Below are 14,945 nucleotides of genomic sequence, written 5' to 3'. Positions count from 1 at the left end.
GAGGCAGTAGTTGATCAATTCCAGGCCAGTATTATCGAGGAGAGTCCACTTTAGTAGGAGGAGGAATTAGTTGATCGATTCCAGGCCAGTATTATTGAGGAGAGGCTACTTGAGGAGGAGGAGGCAGCAGTTGATCGAATCCAGGCCAGTATAATTAAAAACAGACTACTTGAGGAGCAGGAGGAGGCAGCAGTTGATCGATTCCAGGCCAGTATTATGGAGGAGAGGCTACTTGAGGAGGAGGAGGCAGGAGTTAATCGATTCGAGGCCAGTATAATTAAAAACAGACTACTTGAGGAGCAGGAGGAAGCAGGAGTTGATCGATTCCAGGCCAGTATTATTGAGGAGATTCTACTTGAGGAGAAGGAGGAGGCAGCAGTTGATTGATTCCATGTCAGTATTATTAAAAACAGACTACTTGAGGAGCAGGAGGCGGCAGGAGTTGATCGATTCCAGGCCAGTATTATTGAGGAGAGGCTACTTGAGGAGAAGGAGGAGGCAGCAGTTGATTGATTCCATGTTTGTATTATTAAAAACAGAACAGTTGAGGACCAGGAGAAGGCAGCAGTTGATGGCTCTCAGGCCAGTATTGTTAAAAACAAACAAGTTGAGAAGGCAGCTTCCACCCATTATGTTTCCAAATAGACAATTGACGGTGGGGGCATTAGTAGGAGAGCGCCGGGCCTGACATCGGTGGTAAGACACCGGGGCGGGTTGGACTGCAGTGGTGGTGGAGGCAGAACTTGTGCTACCCGCTGCTGGCCCCCTAAAGCACCATGGAGGTGAGAGTGGCAAGAATGGACCGACTTCATGATGGTCTCCTGGGAGGATGTTGACCCAATGGGCAGTAACGGACATGTACTGCCCTTGCCCATAATTAGAGGACTAGACATCAGCACTCAGGTGCACGGTCTTGGACACCGAGAGTCCCAATGAGTCGCCAACCTTTCTCTTCACATAACTGTGCAGTGATGGGACAGCTTTGCCAGAGAAGTAGTGGCGGCTGGAGACTCGCCATCTGGGGTGCGCACACGGCACAAAATCCCTGAAAGGCTGGGAGTCCACAACACTAAACGGCAGGGACTGAAGCATCAGCAGTTTAACCAGGTGTCCGGTCAGTTTCTGTGCCTTGGGATGGCTGCTGGAGTACACCTGACGTTTGGCCATGGCCTCATTAGGGGTGTAGATGGCAGGGAGACTGTGCTGCTGCTGGCAACTGAGGCTGATGAGGCCTGAGTTCCAGTGAGAGGATGTTACATGATGAGATCTGCAGTGTATGGTGCATCCTTACAGGAGGTGGTATTGGGGTCACGGTTTTTCCAGGCCTGTTGGTGTTGCCTTTCCATGTGCTTCCTCATGGATGTTGTCCCAAGATTATCACCCCTGCCACGACTGACCCTCTCATTGCACAGCAGGCACAGAGCGATGTGCTTATCTGTCCCCAGCCGAAAGAACTGCCAGACGACACAGGACCATGGTTTGCTGCCAGCCACGGGGGTCTTGCTGGTTGTTCATTGCCACCGCTGCCTGAGGGTCCCCTCTCAGGACCAAGGCTTGGAGGTAATGGACTCTGCCTGGTAGGTTGTCTTCTACCCCTTCCTCTTGTGCCTCGCTTCCTTGCACCAGTGGGATGTTGCTGTCTCGGTAGCACCTCAATTTTCTCCCCTGATGACGCTGAGGTTAATGGTGCTTGGGGGCGCCACATCCGATCAGCGACATCATCATCACCACCACTGCTACTGTACTCCAGTGGCTGGGATAGGATCTCAGGTGTGGCACTGGATGCCCCTCCCTGGCTTACAGCCAACACCTCCTTTGCAGTTTCAGCATGTTCCACCTGCTGACTTTGGGGGACTACTACTACCTCTTCCTCCTCCTCATCACTAAAAAGTGGTAGAGAATCCAAAGGCAGATGAAGATTTGCCAACAGTTCCCTGGCAGAAGGGACCCCAAAGGTGAGTGGCATAGTAATAACAGGGGACGGGGCAGAGGACTCTTGCTGACCGTCCCATGTAAGGGTGGTGTCGGATGATCCAGCCAACCTCGTTTGGGAGCTTTGGGCGGTGGAAGTGGAGGATTGGGTAAGCCAATCTAGAACCGCTGGCTGTGTGGTTCTTACAGAACCACTGGGTGTCTGGGGTAGCTGCACCCTGCTGCCACGCCTGTTGCCCCGGCTGCCACCGGGCCTGGTGATGCCACTTCTCCTAGCCTCACCACCTGTTGCAGTCCCTGCCTGTGAAGTGCTGGATGTAGGACACTTGGACATGGTTCTTTTGTTGGGGGAAAATTAAAGAAGCTACTGGCCGCAAGGCACAAACTTTCAGTGACAATCTTGTGGATTGGCGGCACCCAGCAAAGTAGCAATGTACAGGTAATCACAAAACGTTTTTTTTTTTTTTTTTTTTTTACTTTTTAGTGTTTTTTTGTACTTTTTTAAACTTTTTTTTATGAACTTTTTAAAGAACTTTTGTGGTTGCAGGCAGCTATACGGGGTTGACAGCACCCAGCAAAGCAGCAATGTACAGGTTATCACAAACGAACAAACTTTTTTTTTAGTTTTTTGGGGGGTTTATTTTAGTTTTTTTTTCAAGTTTTTTCTTTTTATGAAGTTATTTGGTTGCAGCTATACAGTGGTTGATGGCACCCACCACAGCAGCAACAACTAGCGTCTCCTCTCACAGAAAGGTAGCTGGTTCTGACTCTTCTCACTTTTCTCTGTCTTTTTTTTTATATCCCTATCTCTGCCTGGATATCACAAGTTTTTTACTTCCTATCTCTCCCTCTCTCTACCTCCCTGTAGCTATCTACTTGTTTGCCTATCTATCTATGTGCTTTCCCTCCCTAACTAGCACGGAGCTCCTCTCTCTCTGCAGTCTAGACACACAATGAGAAAGAGCATGGACGCTCAGGCACTTCCTGTTCCTGTAGTGACGTCACACACCTTGATATTCACATAATAACAGGATAAAAGGGATTATAGGAGTAATAATTCCTTATATCCTCTTCCATTCTGTGAAAACAATACAGTTTTGCGACGCCATTGCGATTTTAACGAACTTTGTAACGAACTTTTTGCAAAGTTTGTAACGAATCTGGTTCGTAATGGTTCGGTTTGCTCATCCCTAAATACAATATATAACACAGTAGATACAACTATATGTTTTTGTGACATCACTATCCAAATTAAAACATAAGAAGTCAGTGGTCCCGCATCATACGCCAAATGTACAGTATGCACAACACCACCCAAGTGCAATAAGAAATAAGAAAATAGTAAGGAAAAGGTAAAGTACCCCAGAATAAATTATTACAGCACAATGCTGTCTGTTTTTTGAATACCAGCCACAGAGATGAACAAACAATGGGTGTGATGAGAAATGGCTATAAAATAGTTCAATATTCTGAAAATGTATGATTGAAAAATAGTGTAAATGTACCAAATAATGCATACAACTAGTAACATAAACCCATATAAGCTCAAATAACCAAATTGGCAACAATAAAAGTTACAATGTTCAATACTGTACGTCGCTGGTGCTGTTCCTGTGCATGGGCGAGATCTCATCTGAGCAGGAAGATGGAACCATTTATGCCTGCCTGCCACCTTGCATATTCAGGATTCATAACGGTGCACTAAGGGGTTAGGGAATGCCCCTGGAGCACCAAACAAGCTGATTTACATAATTCCTTTGAAGCAAAATGCTCAAAAATACATATATATATATATATATATATATATATATATATTTTTTTTTTTTTTTGTATAGCGCACACAGATTCCGCAACGCTTCACCTTATCTGTATGTTTTTTTTGGGTGTTGGAGGAAACCGGAGTACCCGGAGGAAACCCACGCAAACACGGAGAGAACATACAAACTCTTTGCAGATGTTGCCCTTGGTGGGATTTGAACCTAGAACTCCAGCACTGCAAGGCTACAGTGCTAACCACTGTGCCACCGTATTTGGTTTTTGTTAGTTTCCCTTTAAATGTACTTCTAATGACAAATTCATTCTACTGCCAATATGAACCTGTTTTATGCCATACTATAGGAAATACACAAAGAAATAAAATGCTAAAAATCCCAGAAATTACTCTACTTTCTATCTTTATATTCTGCCACATATTACAATCAAGTCTATAAGAAATGTAATGAATTCTTCCATATGTTGGGATTTCACACATTGTTCCCCCCTCCTTTTCCTTTTCTGTGATTGGTTGTGAGAAGAGATGAGAGAATGTACAGTAGGAATTGGGAGAATCGCGTTGTTTCTATCTGCATTCTGCTCATTGGACTGTGGGGCTTTGAAGTCTGCTCCGCTCAGTGCTGCTCCTCCCCAGGTGCTGGGAAAAGATTGATCAAGTCCTGGGAAACTTCTCCCAGTTTTCCCAGGGCTGGATCCATCTTTTTCCATCACCCGGGGAGGAGCGGCATAGAGTGGAGCAGCCCAAAGCCTGATGAGCAGATTCCCAATAGGAACAAAGCGCTTATTTTCCCTCCTACTGTAGATTCGCTCATCACTAGTTGTGAGGTAACTGAAAAAAGGAGTTTCCACCACTCACTGTAATGAATGCTAAACCTTACCTTAGTGGTCTCACCTTTTCTAGCTGAAAGGGCTGAAATGGTCAAAAACATGCAGCAAATTCTAGAAATCTCCATTTATTTTAGCTGTCATCTCTAGGTTCACTTTTAACGTAATGTTCAGTTTAGTTTAATTTCTTCAAAACTAAAAACTACTTTAAACCTGCAGAGAGGTCTAAACACAATAGAATTTATATACGGTTGCCAGTTATTTCCGCTTACTTTGGAATGATGTTTCTTGAAATAACTGTTCAAAATTGTCAGAGAGTTCCGTGTTCAATGTCTGTTGTGGGCAACTGCTATTCACGACAGGAACTGGTTGAGTTGTAATTACTGATTCTCTCATAGCCCCCATCCATTTTCTGACTTCTGCAAGTAAAACGGCTTGCATTGCCTCTGTTACCTTGAGTGAAAATGACATTAAATAAAAAGTATAAAATCAAGCACCTACCAATGCAGTTTGCGAAAGAAAGGATCATTCTAAAGAGCCTGCTGGATTTCAGAGTGGTGTTGTAATACAATGTCACCACCGAAACAATTCCCCCCTCCTAGATCTTCCACATTCAACTGTAAATGCTGTTATTGAAAAGTGGAAGTATTCAAAAACCACAGAAATTAAGCCATAAAGTGGCAAACCATGTGAAGAGTAGGGCTGACAGTGACAGTATCCATTCAAAGGGGTTGTCCATGCTATAGTAAAATAGTTCAGTGTACAGTATTAGTAAGTGTACTCACAGCCCTTACTGACAGCAGCTCCTTGTGTACCTCATACAGCTAACATCATACAGGACTCCCCTCCTCCAGGCTGTGCTGCCCTGCTCTGTGGCGAGTCTGTCCATAGGGTGACCAACATGGAGGAGCATGTGACCATGCCCCACCCCCAGTGTCCTCCACAGAGCCTGTATATTCCTATGGAGGACAATGGGGATGGGGTATGGTCACATGCTCCTCCATGTTGGTCACCCTATGGACAGACTCGCCACAGAGCAGGGCACCACAGCCTGGAGGAGGGGAGTCTGATTTTAGCTCTATAAGGTACACAGGGAGCTGCTGTTAGTAAATGCAATGACTACACTTACTAATACTGTATACTGAACTACTTTACTATAAAGTGGCCAACCCCTTGAGTTTGTCTTCTGAGACACGGGTGTTAATAAATCCCCTACCACCTTCTCATCCCCTATAATACTGGACACTCACCTGTACTGATTGATCTTTCCAAGTAGAAACTATTTTCATTACAAAAACATTTTCTGGATCAGGGAAACTGGAACCATTTTTATCTACGAGGATAAGGAAATTTACAGAATATATTTAATCAGGTCTAGAAAAACTAAATTACATATTTTTAAGTTACCGTTTCATGAATAAATGTATAAGGTTTCATGAAATGAAGTCATGCCAGCTGCTAGTATGGTTAGTATTGCTACCCTCTTATATGACCTGTTTTTCCAAACCCACTTGCCTACCATTTGTATCTGACAGTGGCTGTTAGATATTAACTTTTTGCAAGGAAGAGAAGAATGACAGATATAATGTCAAATCATGTCACCACCTATTAATTAATGAATATTGCTGAACTAAAGCAACAAAAACTGAAGAAAGGGTGCACCATGCGATAGGACCAAGGGTTCAACCAAGAAGGAAATATTCATTTCTAACTAAAACATTTTCTGTTTGAATTTAGTAAGCTTCTGAAGTGTTCAGTGTCTATAGTGAATATTTGTTTTGCTTTGTCAACTTTTCCAGAGTGGAAATAAAAAAAAAACAATGAACAAAGAAAAAAAACATTGCTGTTTCTTGTCATAGATACTGTACATTGATAACAGAGATGAGTGAAGCAAATCTGACGAATACCGTTTTGCAGCAAATCGGGTGTTTCATTCGCAAATTCACCAGATTCCCTTCCTAATTCGCTAAACATGGTGGCCGCTATAGCAACCGCACATGTTAGCTTATACTTACACAGTTGCATGCATTATGCGGTTGTGAATATTACGAGATAAATGTTCGCATATTCAAAAAATATTGTTATAACCATTCTAATCATCAAACAAATTGTTCGCATTGGCAAACATATCCGCGAACTTTCGTAAAACGAATTTCCGAGTGATTCGCTCATCTCTAATGGTTAATATAAAATAGAATTATTATAAACAAAGTTTACAATACCTTGGACACAAAGTTTTCATCAATTTTTTTTGAGCTGACAAACAAAAAAAAACATGCCCAAAAAACACCAGCAGTTTTTCCTGTTTTTTGCTTTTTTCTGGCATTTTCTCCTTTTAATGTATGCATAGGCGCTTCTGCGTTTTATCCCCTGCATTTTTTCATTGTGTGTTCTGTTATTCTTTCATCATGTGATTTCTATATAAGAATTGGGGGGAAAACACCAGAAAAAATGCCAAATAGACATTTCTTCTGTTTTTACCGCCCCATAGAAGTCTAATGGGGTAAAACAGCACTATTTGTTAAAAAAGCCTAAAATGCTCAGTATGCTACAATTTAGCAAAACTGCAAAGGGGCAGGAAAAAAATGCCTTGAAAAAGGCACAAAAAAAAGAAAAAAGAAAAAGAGGCCATGGCATCTTTGAGCCAAACAAAACGTCATGCACATTTTTCTTGGTGTTTTTTTTTGTCTCCATAAATGCAAAACATACCCTGCAAAATGTCTGCAAAGGCAGAAAACGAGGAACTAAAATGTTCTGTGCTCTTCCATTTTCCACGAGTAGACTCCATTTTATCCTGGCTGCAAATAAAAACATAGAGTATAATATAATTATGGGAGCATAAGCATAATATAAGTCTAATATAAATAACCAATAAAACACCTTTAATCCAGCCTCTTTGAGATTTATTATATGACAGATTACTAGATATTCTGCTTCATTATTATTATTTTTATTATGCAATGCTTGCTCCGTAACTGTTTTGCGCCATGATGTCTAGTTTTTATTAATATCATATTGGTATAACAGAAAAGTTTTGACCACTTTTAGTAATTTGTTTCTTGTAATTTTAAAAAATCAACAATAAGCAGATTCTATGCATGGATGGCTGATCCGACAGGATGGAGGTAAGTGGATTACCCCTGCCCATTGATACAAGTGATTGGGACTCCCCCCTCTCAATATCCTCAGCTCCCAGGACACTGATGTGTGCGGGGCTGCTCTCACTGCAGCGGTCCCGCACACATCAAACCCCTTCACAGTCAACGTATATATACATTCCTACTGCACGGGGTATGTGCAATAGGAACGTATATATACGTATTGCTGACGTGAAGGGGTTAATGTACGTAATGAGAGAGAGAGAGAGAGAGAGAGAGAGGAGTAGCTTGATAGAAACAAATGTGCAGATAAAATGCTAAATATCATTTTTTAAATCTATGTTTTACCTGCCAGAATGACTGCTGGATTTCGATATCAAATCCATCCTCAGTGATTTACTGACATACAATAACTTTTTCAGGAAGTGAAGAAGTGTTTGAAGGCCTATTGCATTTGTGATATAGCTCTCCAGTTGCTCCTTTTTGCTGTGTTGTTTCTGTGCAGCGAGAGAATATTTTGCAGAGAGTTCAATCACTTTCTTTGACAATAGATTATGTGAATGTTCTTCAGTCATGTCACGGTTTATTTGATTCCACCCAGGTAACATCAAACACAAGTGATCTATGCCTGATATCACTCCAAAAGTGACAGATCCTTGAAGCTTTAGGATGTCCAAGTGCCTAATGCAAAAGTTGTCCAATTCTTTGTCTATACCCCAAGGTAACAGACAAGACAGTAGGAGTTTTGCAGCATCAGTTACCATGTTAACATCTATTTTTCCTGAAGACTGGCTCTTGTTTTTCTTGGTACTTTTGAACTTTTTGTGTCTTTTGATGCCACTATTTTCCTCAAGCTGTCGGCTAAAATTTTCTTTACTGGCAGATTCAGAGACCGGTCCATCCATCTGATACAGTGATCCAGCAGTTTTATTTCTTTTCAGTGTCAGCGGTCTTTTCTCAGAGGAACTCTTAGCTGATTTTAGTGCATCGTAGCTATGGAAAGAATTTGCAGACTTCAGTCCATTGGCTTGAGAAGACTGTAAAAGTTCTAAAACTTTTTCCAGATCAAATAAAAGTAAATGTAGACTGATGTTATATGTAGATCGCACTGGCACAATGGTGAAAGGGATGGAGGAATAGCTGCCGTCCACAGTCTAGGATCAAAATAAGTGTAGAATGTTAATATTCCCAACTGTAAATCTACCCTTTGAAAAGTTTATTTCTTAAAAAAAAAAAAAGATGCAATGGTGCAATGAAATAACAGCACAATGTAGTATTATAAAATTGGGATTTAGTTGTTACATTTACATGACTGTATGATAGATTAATCTTGATTTTTTTTTTTTTTGTACATTTTATATTTCAGGAAATATAAATTTCAGTACACATACTGCTAATGTTTTTGATTGTTTTGCAATTTTTTTGGGCTACTTTTCCTGTGCCCATTAAATCTATCTAGCATTTGCACCTTTTTTTTCTGTTTTCCTCCAAGATCATCAATTTTAGTTTTTTGGCTTAAAGCGAATGTACCACTTGGTACTGTACCTTGCTTTGGAATTTTTACATGACCGGACTAGCGCAGACTCGGGGATGCTGATGGCGCAGTCCTTTTTTTCAAACAATGCCGGTTCCCAAGCATGGGGCTGGTCTATTCCCGAGCATTGTCCCATCCTGGAGCACGGGGGGAATCAATGGAGCCATGTTTAAGAGGAGAGATCGTCACACTGGGAGTTGGTGGGCCCACCCCCAGTGCTCTGGGACAGGCTGGTACTCAGGAATAGATCGGAGCCATGTAAGGGAACTAGGCAGTGGTGCAAAAAAAGGCCATGCCGGTCTGTTCATGTAAAAATCCCAAAGCGATGCACCTAGTGGTACATTGACTTTAATTAGGCCTGTTTTGTGTGATGGGAGGGGTTGACATAGATTCAACTAGAAAAAGATATTAACAGAGTGTGATGCAAGATTTGCTTCACACATTTTGACACAATTTTAACAAAATAGGAAAAAAGAAATGAGACAGGGTTCACATCATGAATATGTCAATATTACCACTAGTTTTTGGCAGGGTGCAGATATTTACATGACTCAGAATCCACAAAGTATTTAACCAGTATCTGTATAGAGCAGAGCTTCTTAAACTGTGAGAAGTAGCTCACTGTCTGGTAAGTAGAGTCCCTGCATCGGCACAAGCCCAGAACTCAAAAACAGAAACTGCACTGATGATACTAGCTCTGTATTATCACTATAGTCTCTATGGTTGGAAGTGGAAGTGGCACCTGAGATAGTGATAACAGTGCACAACAGTGCAAAAGATACTGTACTGTATGTTGTGCACTGTTGTGAGTAATATGGTCACTGTGTGTCAGTATTCAGCCCAATAGTATTTGTTGACTAGCGAGGCCCCAGCATTACCATCCCTGGTGAGACCTGAGTGGAAAAAGGTCGGAGAAGCCCTGGTAAAGAGGGGATATAGAGGACCAATACCCTATAACTCTGCATGTATCTTACTATCATTTACCTTCACAGTTAATATTTTGCATTTACATTACTACTGTGCTTTTTTTTATATTAAATAGCATCCTTTATAAAATATGTCCAGTCCATCATTCTGCCTCCAATATTGTGTATATGTTATATACAAAGCCAATTATTTGTACATGCCACCTCTTAAACTACCTATGCTGTACATGTGCCTGAGTCCAGACAGCACTCAAATAAAATGTAACATCGAAGAAAAAGCTTCAAAACTGTAACAGCTTGAATCTGACTTAATACGCTCTACAATGCCAGGCTTTTTCAACAATTGAGTCCTGACTATAATGTGTTACCTTTAACATGGCAGCTGCATTTCATATTTCCAACAGTAGCAGTTTTAACCATAGGAGTTTTATTTGCTATCTCGACTCACAGTAGTGGTGACTTACAGATGCCTGCGTGAACACAAGTGACTTGCCATTGCCAGCAGAGTTGACAGCTTTTCTGGATGTGACCAGTTCTACCCGCAGTTATAGTCACAGAACTCCCCCTATTGTGAATGTCTCTTTATAGACTTGAAACATAACCGTTCTCAAAGAAATTTCTTTCAAGATTATTATTGAATGCACAGAGAGCAATCACTCAGGAAGACAAATACCCTCCTTATTTCTTCTTTAAAACTGAACACATTCTACTCAACTCTGTTGATATATGGTCTGTGAACTTTTTTTGCTTCACGAGGACCTCAGAGAATTTCTGTTCTTATAACTGAAGCAAGGCTGCGTGCCGTGACTTTATGGTCAACTTTAATTGAGCTCTACTGCTTGCATATCTAATTTTTTAATTTACAGCAAAACATAAATTTCTTATGTTCTTCTAGTCTTAGGGGCTGTATATATGTCCCAGCTGTGATATATATATATATTTCACAGACATGACTAAAATAAAAAAAAAACTGTAGGGATATGAAAGCTTGGTCCCCCACTGATCAGCAGGTGGAAAAGCCTGTGTAATGCTGATCCATTCAACTGGGGCACAAGGAACCCCAGTTCTCGTGATTGGTAGGGGTCCCAGCAGTCGGGCCCACACTAATCAGCTAATCTTGTTGATGTTGGATTTAAAAAAAAAAATACAAATAAAACAAGGACCCATGGCACAAATCAAAAAGTATTATACATAGTTGTCTTTTTTTTCCATATAAATTTTTCCCGTTATTTTGAGGAATGGCCGCCCGTCAGTGTAATGACGGTTGTTGGTACATTGTTCTGGTTTGTGTTACTAATTGGCCTTTGGTGTGTCTTTAATTGAAAAGTCCATTGAATTTATTAGTAAAAATGGAAAAAGGAAGCTGAAAAAAGAAAAACTGTGTGAACAATAAAAAGTATAACGTCCGCTGTAAGCAAAAGACATCCGAGAATAATTGTCATGATCAATATTTTGACGTCCAATACTGTGTGCATTGGATGTCCGTATATCTATTAACTTCAATGTATTGCATTGCAGTCAGTTAAATCACTGCAATAACAGAGGTCTTTTTAAATAGAAAAAGCAAATTACTTTTCTCTGTGAACATAGTCTAAGGCTATTTTTACACATAGTATTTCCACCAGTCTTTTGGTCAGTCTTTTTTTCAACCAAAACCGGGAGTGGATTGGAAACACAGAAAGGCTTTGTTCATACAACATCAAAAGTAGAGGAAAGGCCGATGCTTTTGTTGTTTAAAAAAACTTTAGTTATTACCGCGATTTAACTGACTGCAATGCAATGCATTGAAGTAAATAGAAAGATGAACGTCCAATGCACACACTGTATTGTATAATGGACGTTATCACTGCAGACGTCATAATAATGATCATGACAATTATTTTCGGACGTCTTTTGTAAACAGCGGCCGTTTTTTATTAGTTGTTCACACAGTTTTTCTTTTTTCTCTGTCATTTCACCATGTTTACTATTAAATTCAATGGACTTTTCAATTAAGCCACACCCAAAGGGCAATTAGTCCACCTAAACTAGAATAATGTATCAGCAGCTGTTATTGCACTAAGGGGAGGCTAGACAGCTAAATGACATCCGTTATTTTAGATTCAAAATGACAGACGTAATTTTAAACAGGGCTAAAAAAAGATGTGTGAACATAGCCAAACTGTGCAAATCTTTCCATTATAATTTTGCCCTGTCAGTCCCACTCCTGATTTTGGTTGCAAAAATACTGACCAAAAGACTGACAGAAATACTATGTGTGAACATAGCCAAAAAAGGTATCTAAAATAGTTTTTGTTAACCAGCACATCTTTAATGTTGTCATACTTATTGAAAACATAATTTTCATTTTTACTGCCTTTTCCATTTTGTACTAAATTAAAGGGAAAAGAAATATTAATAAAGTAAAAGTGTAAAAATGTAAAAATATTAGGCTGTAGCTACATTGATTAAAAAAAAGTAATCTCTAAGTCCTAAATGAAAATGTATTTCTCTGTCTTTCTCTCTCTCTCCGGAGTGTCAGAGCGCACAGCTTGTTCAACAGATGGCTGTCAATAAGGAAAAAAGTTAGCTTCTTAAAATTCACTTGGTGGATAGCAGAGCAATGATTGGCAGCACAAATAGAACACAAACGAGAAAGCCTTCAATCTGCAGCTGATGCACACAAGGAGCTCAGGGATCTGAGTTTACAATAGAGAAAACATTACCAAGCTAATGGCATAGGCAATCATTTGACCACCATGCATCTCTGCGAGCAGCAGGGCTTCCATTTTCGGCTAAGTGTTAGAGTACCTTTTCGCTTTCTCTGGCCACTGCAGGGGTAAAACAACCCAGTGTGCAAAACCCACTGACTGGTAATAAATTACTATATTGGATACTTTTTGTTTTCTTTCAGCAATGACTTTACTAAGAATACCTGCTATCATTACCAATTAAAGTGGGGGCTCGTCTAGCAGACAGGCAATTCTTCTGCTTCACTTGACTTGGCATGAATTACTAGGTCATAATCCTGTACTGACCCCTATCTCTGGCCAGACAGTATGTAAAATAATTTTTGCTCAAAGAAATAAAACCATTGCTTTAATATTCTTCTAGTGTGGCTGAAAATAAACTGCAGCTGTTGGCGAGGAAAGTACTAACATTTATATACAATAAACAACAGGATGGTTTATTGATATGAACACATTGCTATAATGGTATATACACAATTGGGGGGTGACTGTAATTGTGTGTGTGTGTGGGGGGGGACTCTGAATGACCCAATAAATCCAGTGTTAAACCAAAAGTGAGTGCTCAAACAATATGTGACTTATTTAACAAATACAACATTCCATGTGGCATGATTGCAGTCATTTTCCTTCGTCATGTCCCCTTCTGTTTCAAATGATGTACTCCTGCCTGCGTCTGTCAGTCATATGACCAAAGAAACTGGTCTCAAAACAGATCTGTAATGGTCCAAGATAGTAATTCATATAGAGGCGTGGGAAACAACTGGACAAACAAAGGTTGTTTCTGGAAGTCTAAAGCAGTTATGGACAAGGATGTAAAGGTTTCAGTTGAACGTTGGCCATGCAACCTTCAAGTTATCTCTCTGGTTATGAAATATGGTTTCCAGTCCCAGGATATGTTGGAGGTTTGGAAACTTCAACTGGGGGATAGATTGCTGGTAAGTAGAAAGGAAAGGGATTGGTGTTTATGTGAATGGTACAGGGTAGGTTTTTGTAGGGGAAATTACACTTTAGCCGCTAAGGGAACAAATGCAATCTGAAATGTGATTTCACATGGACATGCTTGTGCACAGGTTAGGTATGTTCATATTTGTCAACTCTCCTAGAATGATGAAGGTCAGAAAATCTTGGGTCTAGATGCAGGGCGAATAGATTTGGGGTTTTGTATAGAAGAGATCTGATCTGGGGTCTATAAACAAAGGGATTCTGGTCTGGAATTTGGAGTTTTAAGGTTGTTTGGCCTGGAACCTATAAACATTGTGGGTCTGTAGTTTGTAGAGTGAATTGGAGAGAGGTCTGTATAGAGGTGGAATTACCCGTAAATTCCTGGACAGAGAGTGTGACGAGTTGTGAGGAACCATAAAGTGGGGCTATGCGGTTGTGTAGTTTAGGTTCCTGGATATAAGGTTGTGATTTGCGTCGGGCCTCCCTGTTTGTTCTTTAATGTTCTAAAATGCAGCACATGCTGTAATATTTCCTGCCAAAGTATGTTGTGTTTGTATTTATTGAGGTTTGCAATGTATAGGTTTTGAGTAGAGATGAGCGAATCTCAAGCATGCTCGAGTCCATCCGAACCCGAACTTTCGGCATTTGATTAGCGGTGGCTGCTGAACTTGGATAAAGCCCTAAGGCTATGTGGAAAACATGGATATAGTCATTGGCTGTATCCATGTTTTCCAGACAACCTTAGAGCTTTATCCAAGTTCAGCAGCCGCCACTAATCAAATGCCAATCGTTCGGGTTCGGGTGGACTCGAACCCAAACCCGGTTCGCTCATCTCTAGTTTTGAGTCATTTTTGGAGTGGGATGAGCAGGTTAACCCCTTAAGAGATCTATCCTGGACTCCTAGAAAAGCCTACTTCACATTCTGAGAGCCATTAGATCTAAGTATAACCTGGGAATTTTGTTTTACACACCAGTTGTGCATTCATATAGTCTGTATATATGTACTTTTTTTAACATTATTTTTTGTTTTGCTTCAATAACAGCAGTAAACCGTTTGCCCTAAGTGTTGTGTTTGTGAAATATTATGACCCAGAGCAGGTGACTTAGCCTGGCAATGCTGGCGTGTTCCCCTTATAGGTACAGTTGCTGGAGTGCCATGCATTGCTACTCTGCTACATTAAGTCAG

The 14,945-nt window shown here is 40.6% G+C and overlaps 1 protein-coding gene across 2 annotated transcripts in view; it reads right to left on the bottom strand.

The window, feature by feature from the left end:
- Nucleotides 1-14,945, bottom strand: part of WDR72 (WD repeat domain 72) — a 227,685-nt gene that overhangs the window by 58,180 nt on the left and 154,560 nt on the right. For both annotated transcript variants that reach the window (XM_069982637.1, XM_069982644.1), the window contains 4 exons: nucleotides 7,977-8,782; nucleotides 7,240-7,328; nucleotides 5,781-5,863; nucleotides 4,803-4,983 (listed from right to left, as the gene is read on the bottom strand). In XM_069982637.1, the coding sequence (XP_069838738.1) occupies nucleotides 4,803-4,983; nucleotides 5,781-5,863; nucleotides 7,240-7,328; nucleotides 7,977-8,782 (1,159 nt within the window). The remainder of the gene's footprint in view (nucleotides 1-4,802; nucleotides 4,984-5,780; nucleotides 5,864-7,239; nucleotides 7,329-7,976; nucleotides 8,783-14,945) is intronic.

This window comes from Dendropsophus ebraccatus, chromosome 1 (genome assembly GCF_027789765.1).
Source record: "Dendropsophus ebraccatus isolate aDenEbr1 chromosome 1, aDenEbr1.pat, whole genome shotgun sequence".
In the NCBI taxonomy this organism is placed as follows: domain Eukaryota; kingdom Metazoa; phylum Chordata; class Amphibia; order Anura; family Hylidae; genus Dendropsophus; species Dendropsophus ebraccatus.
This window is presented reverse-complemented; position numbering and strand designations above follow the sequence as displayed.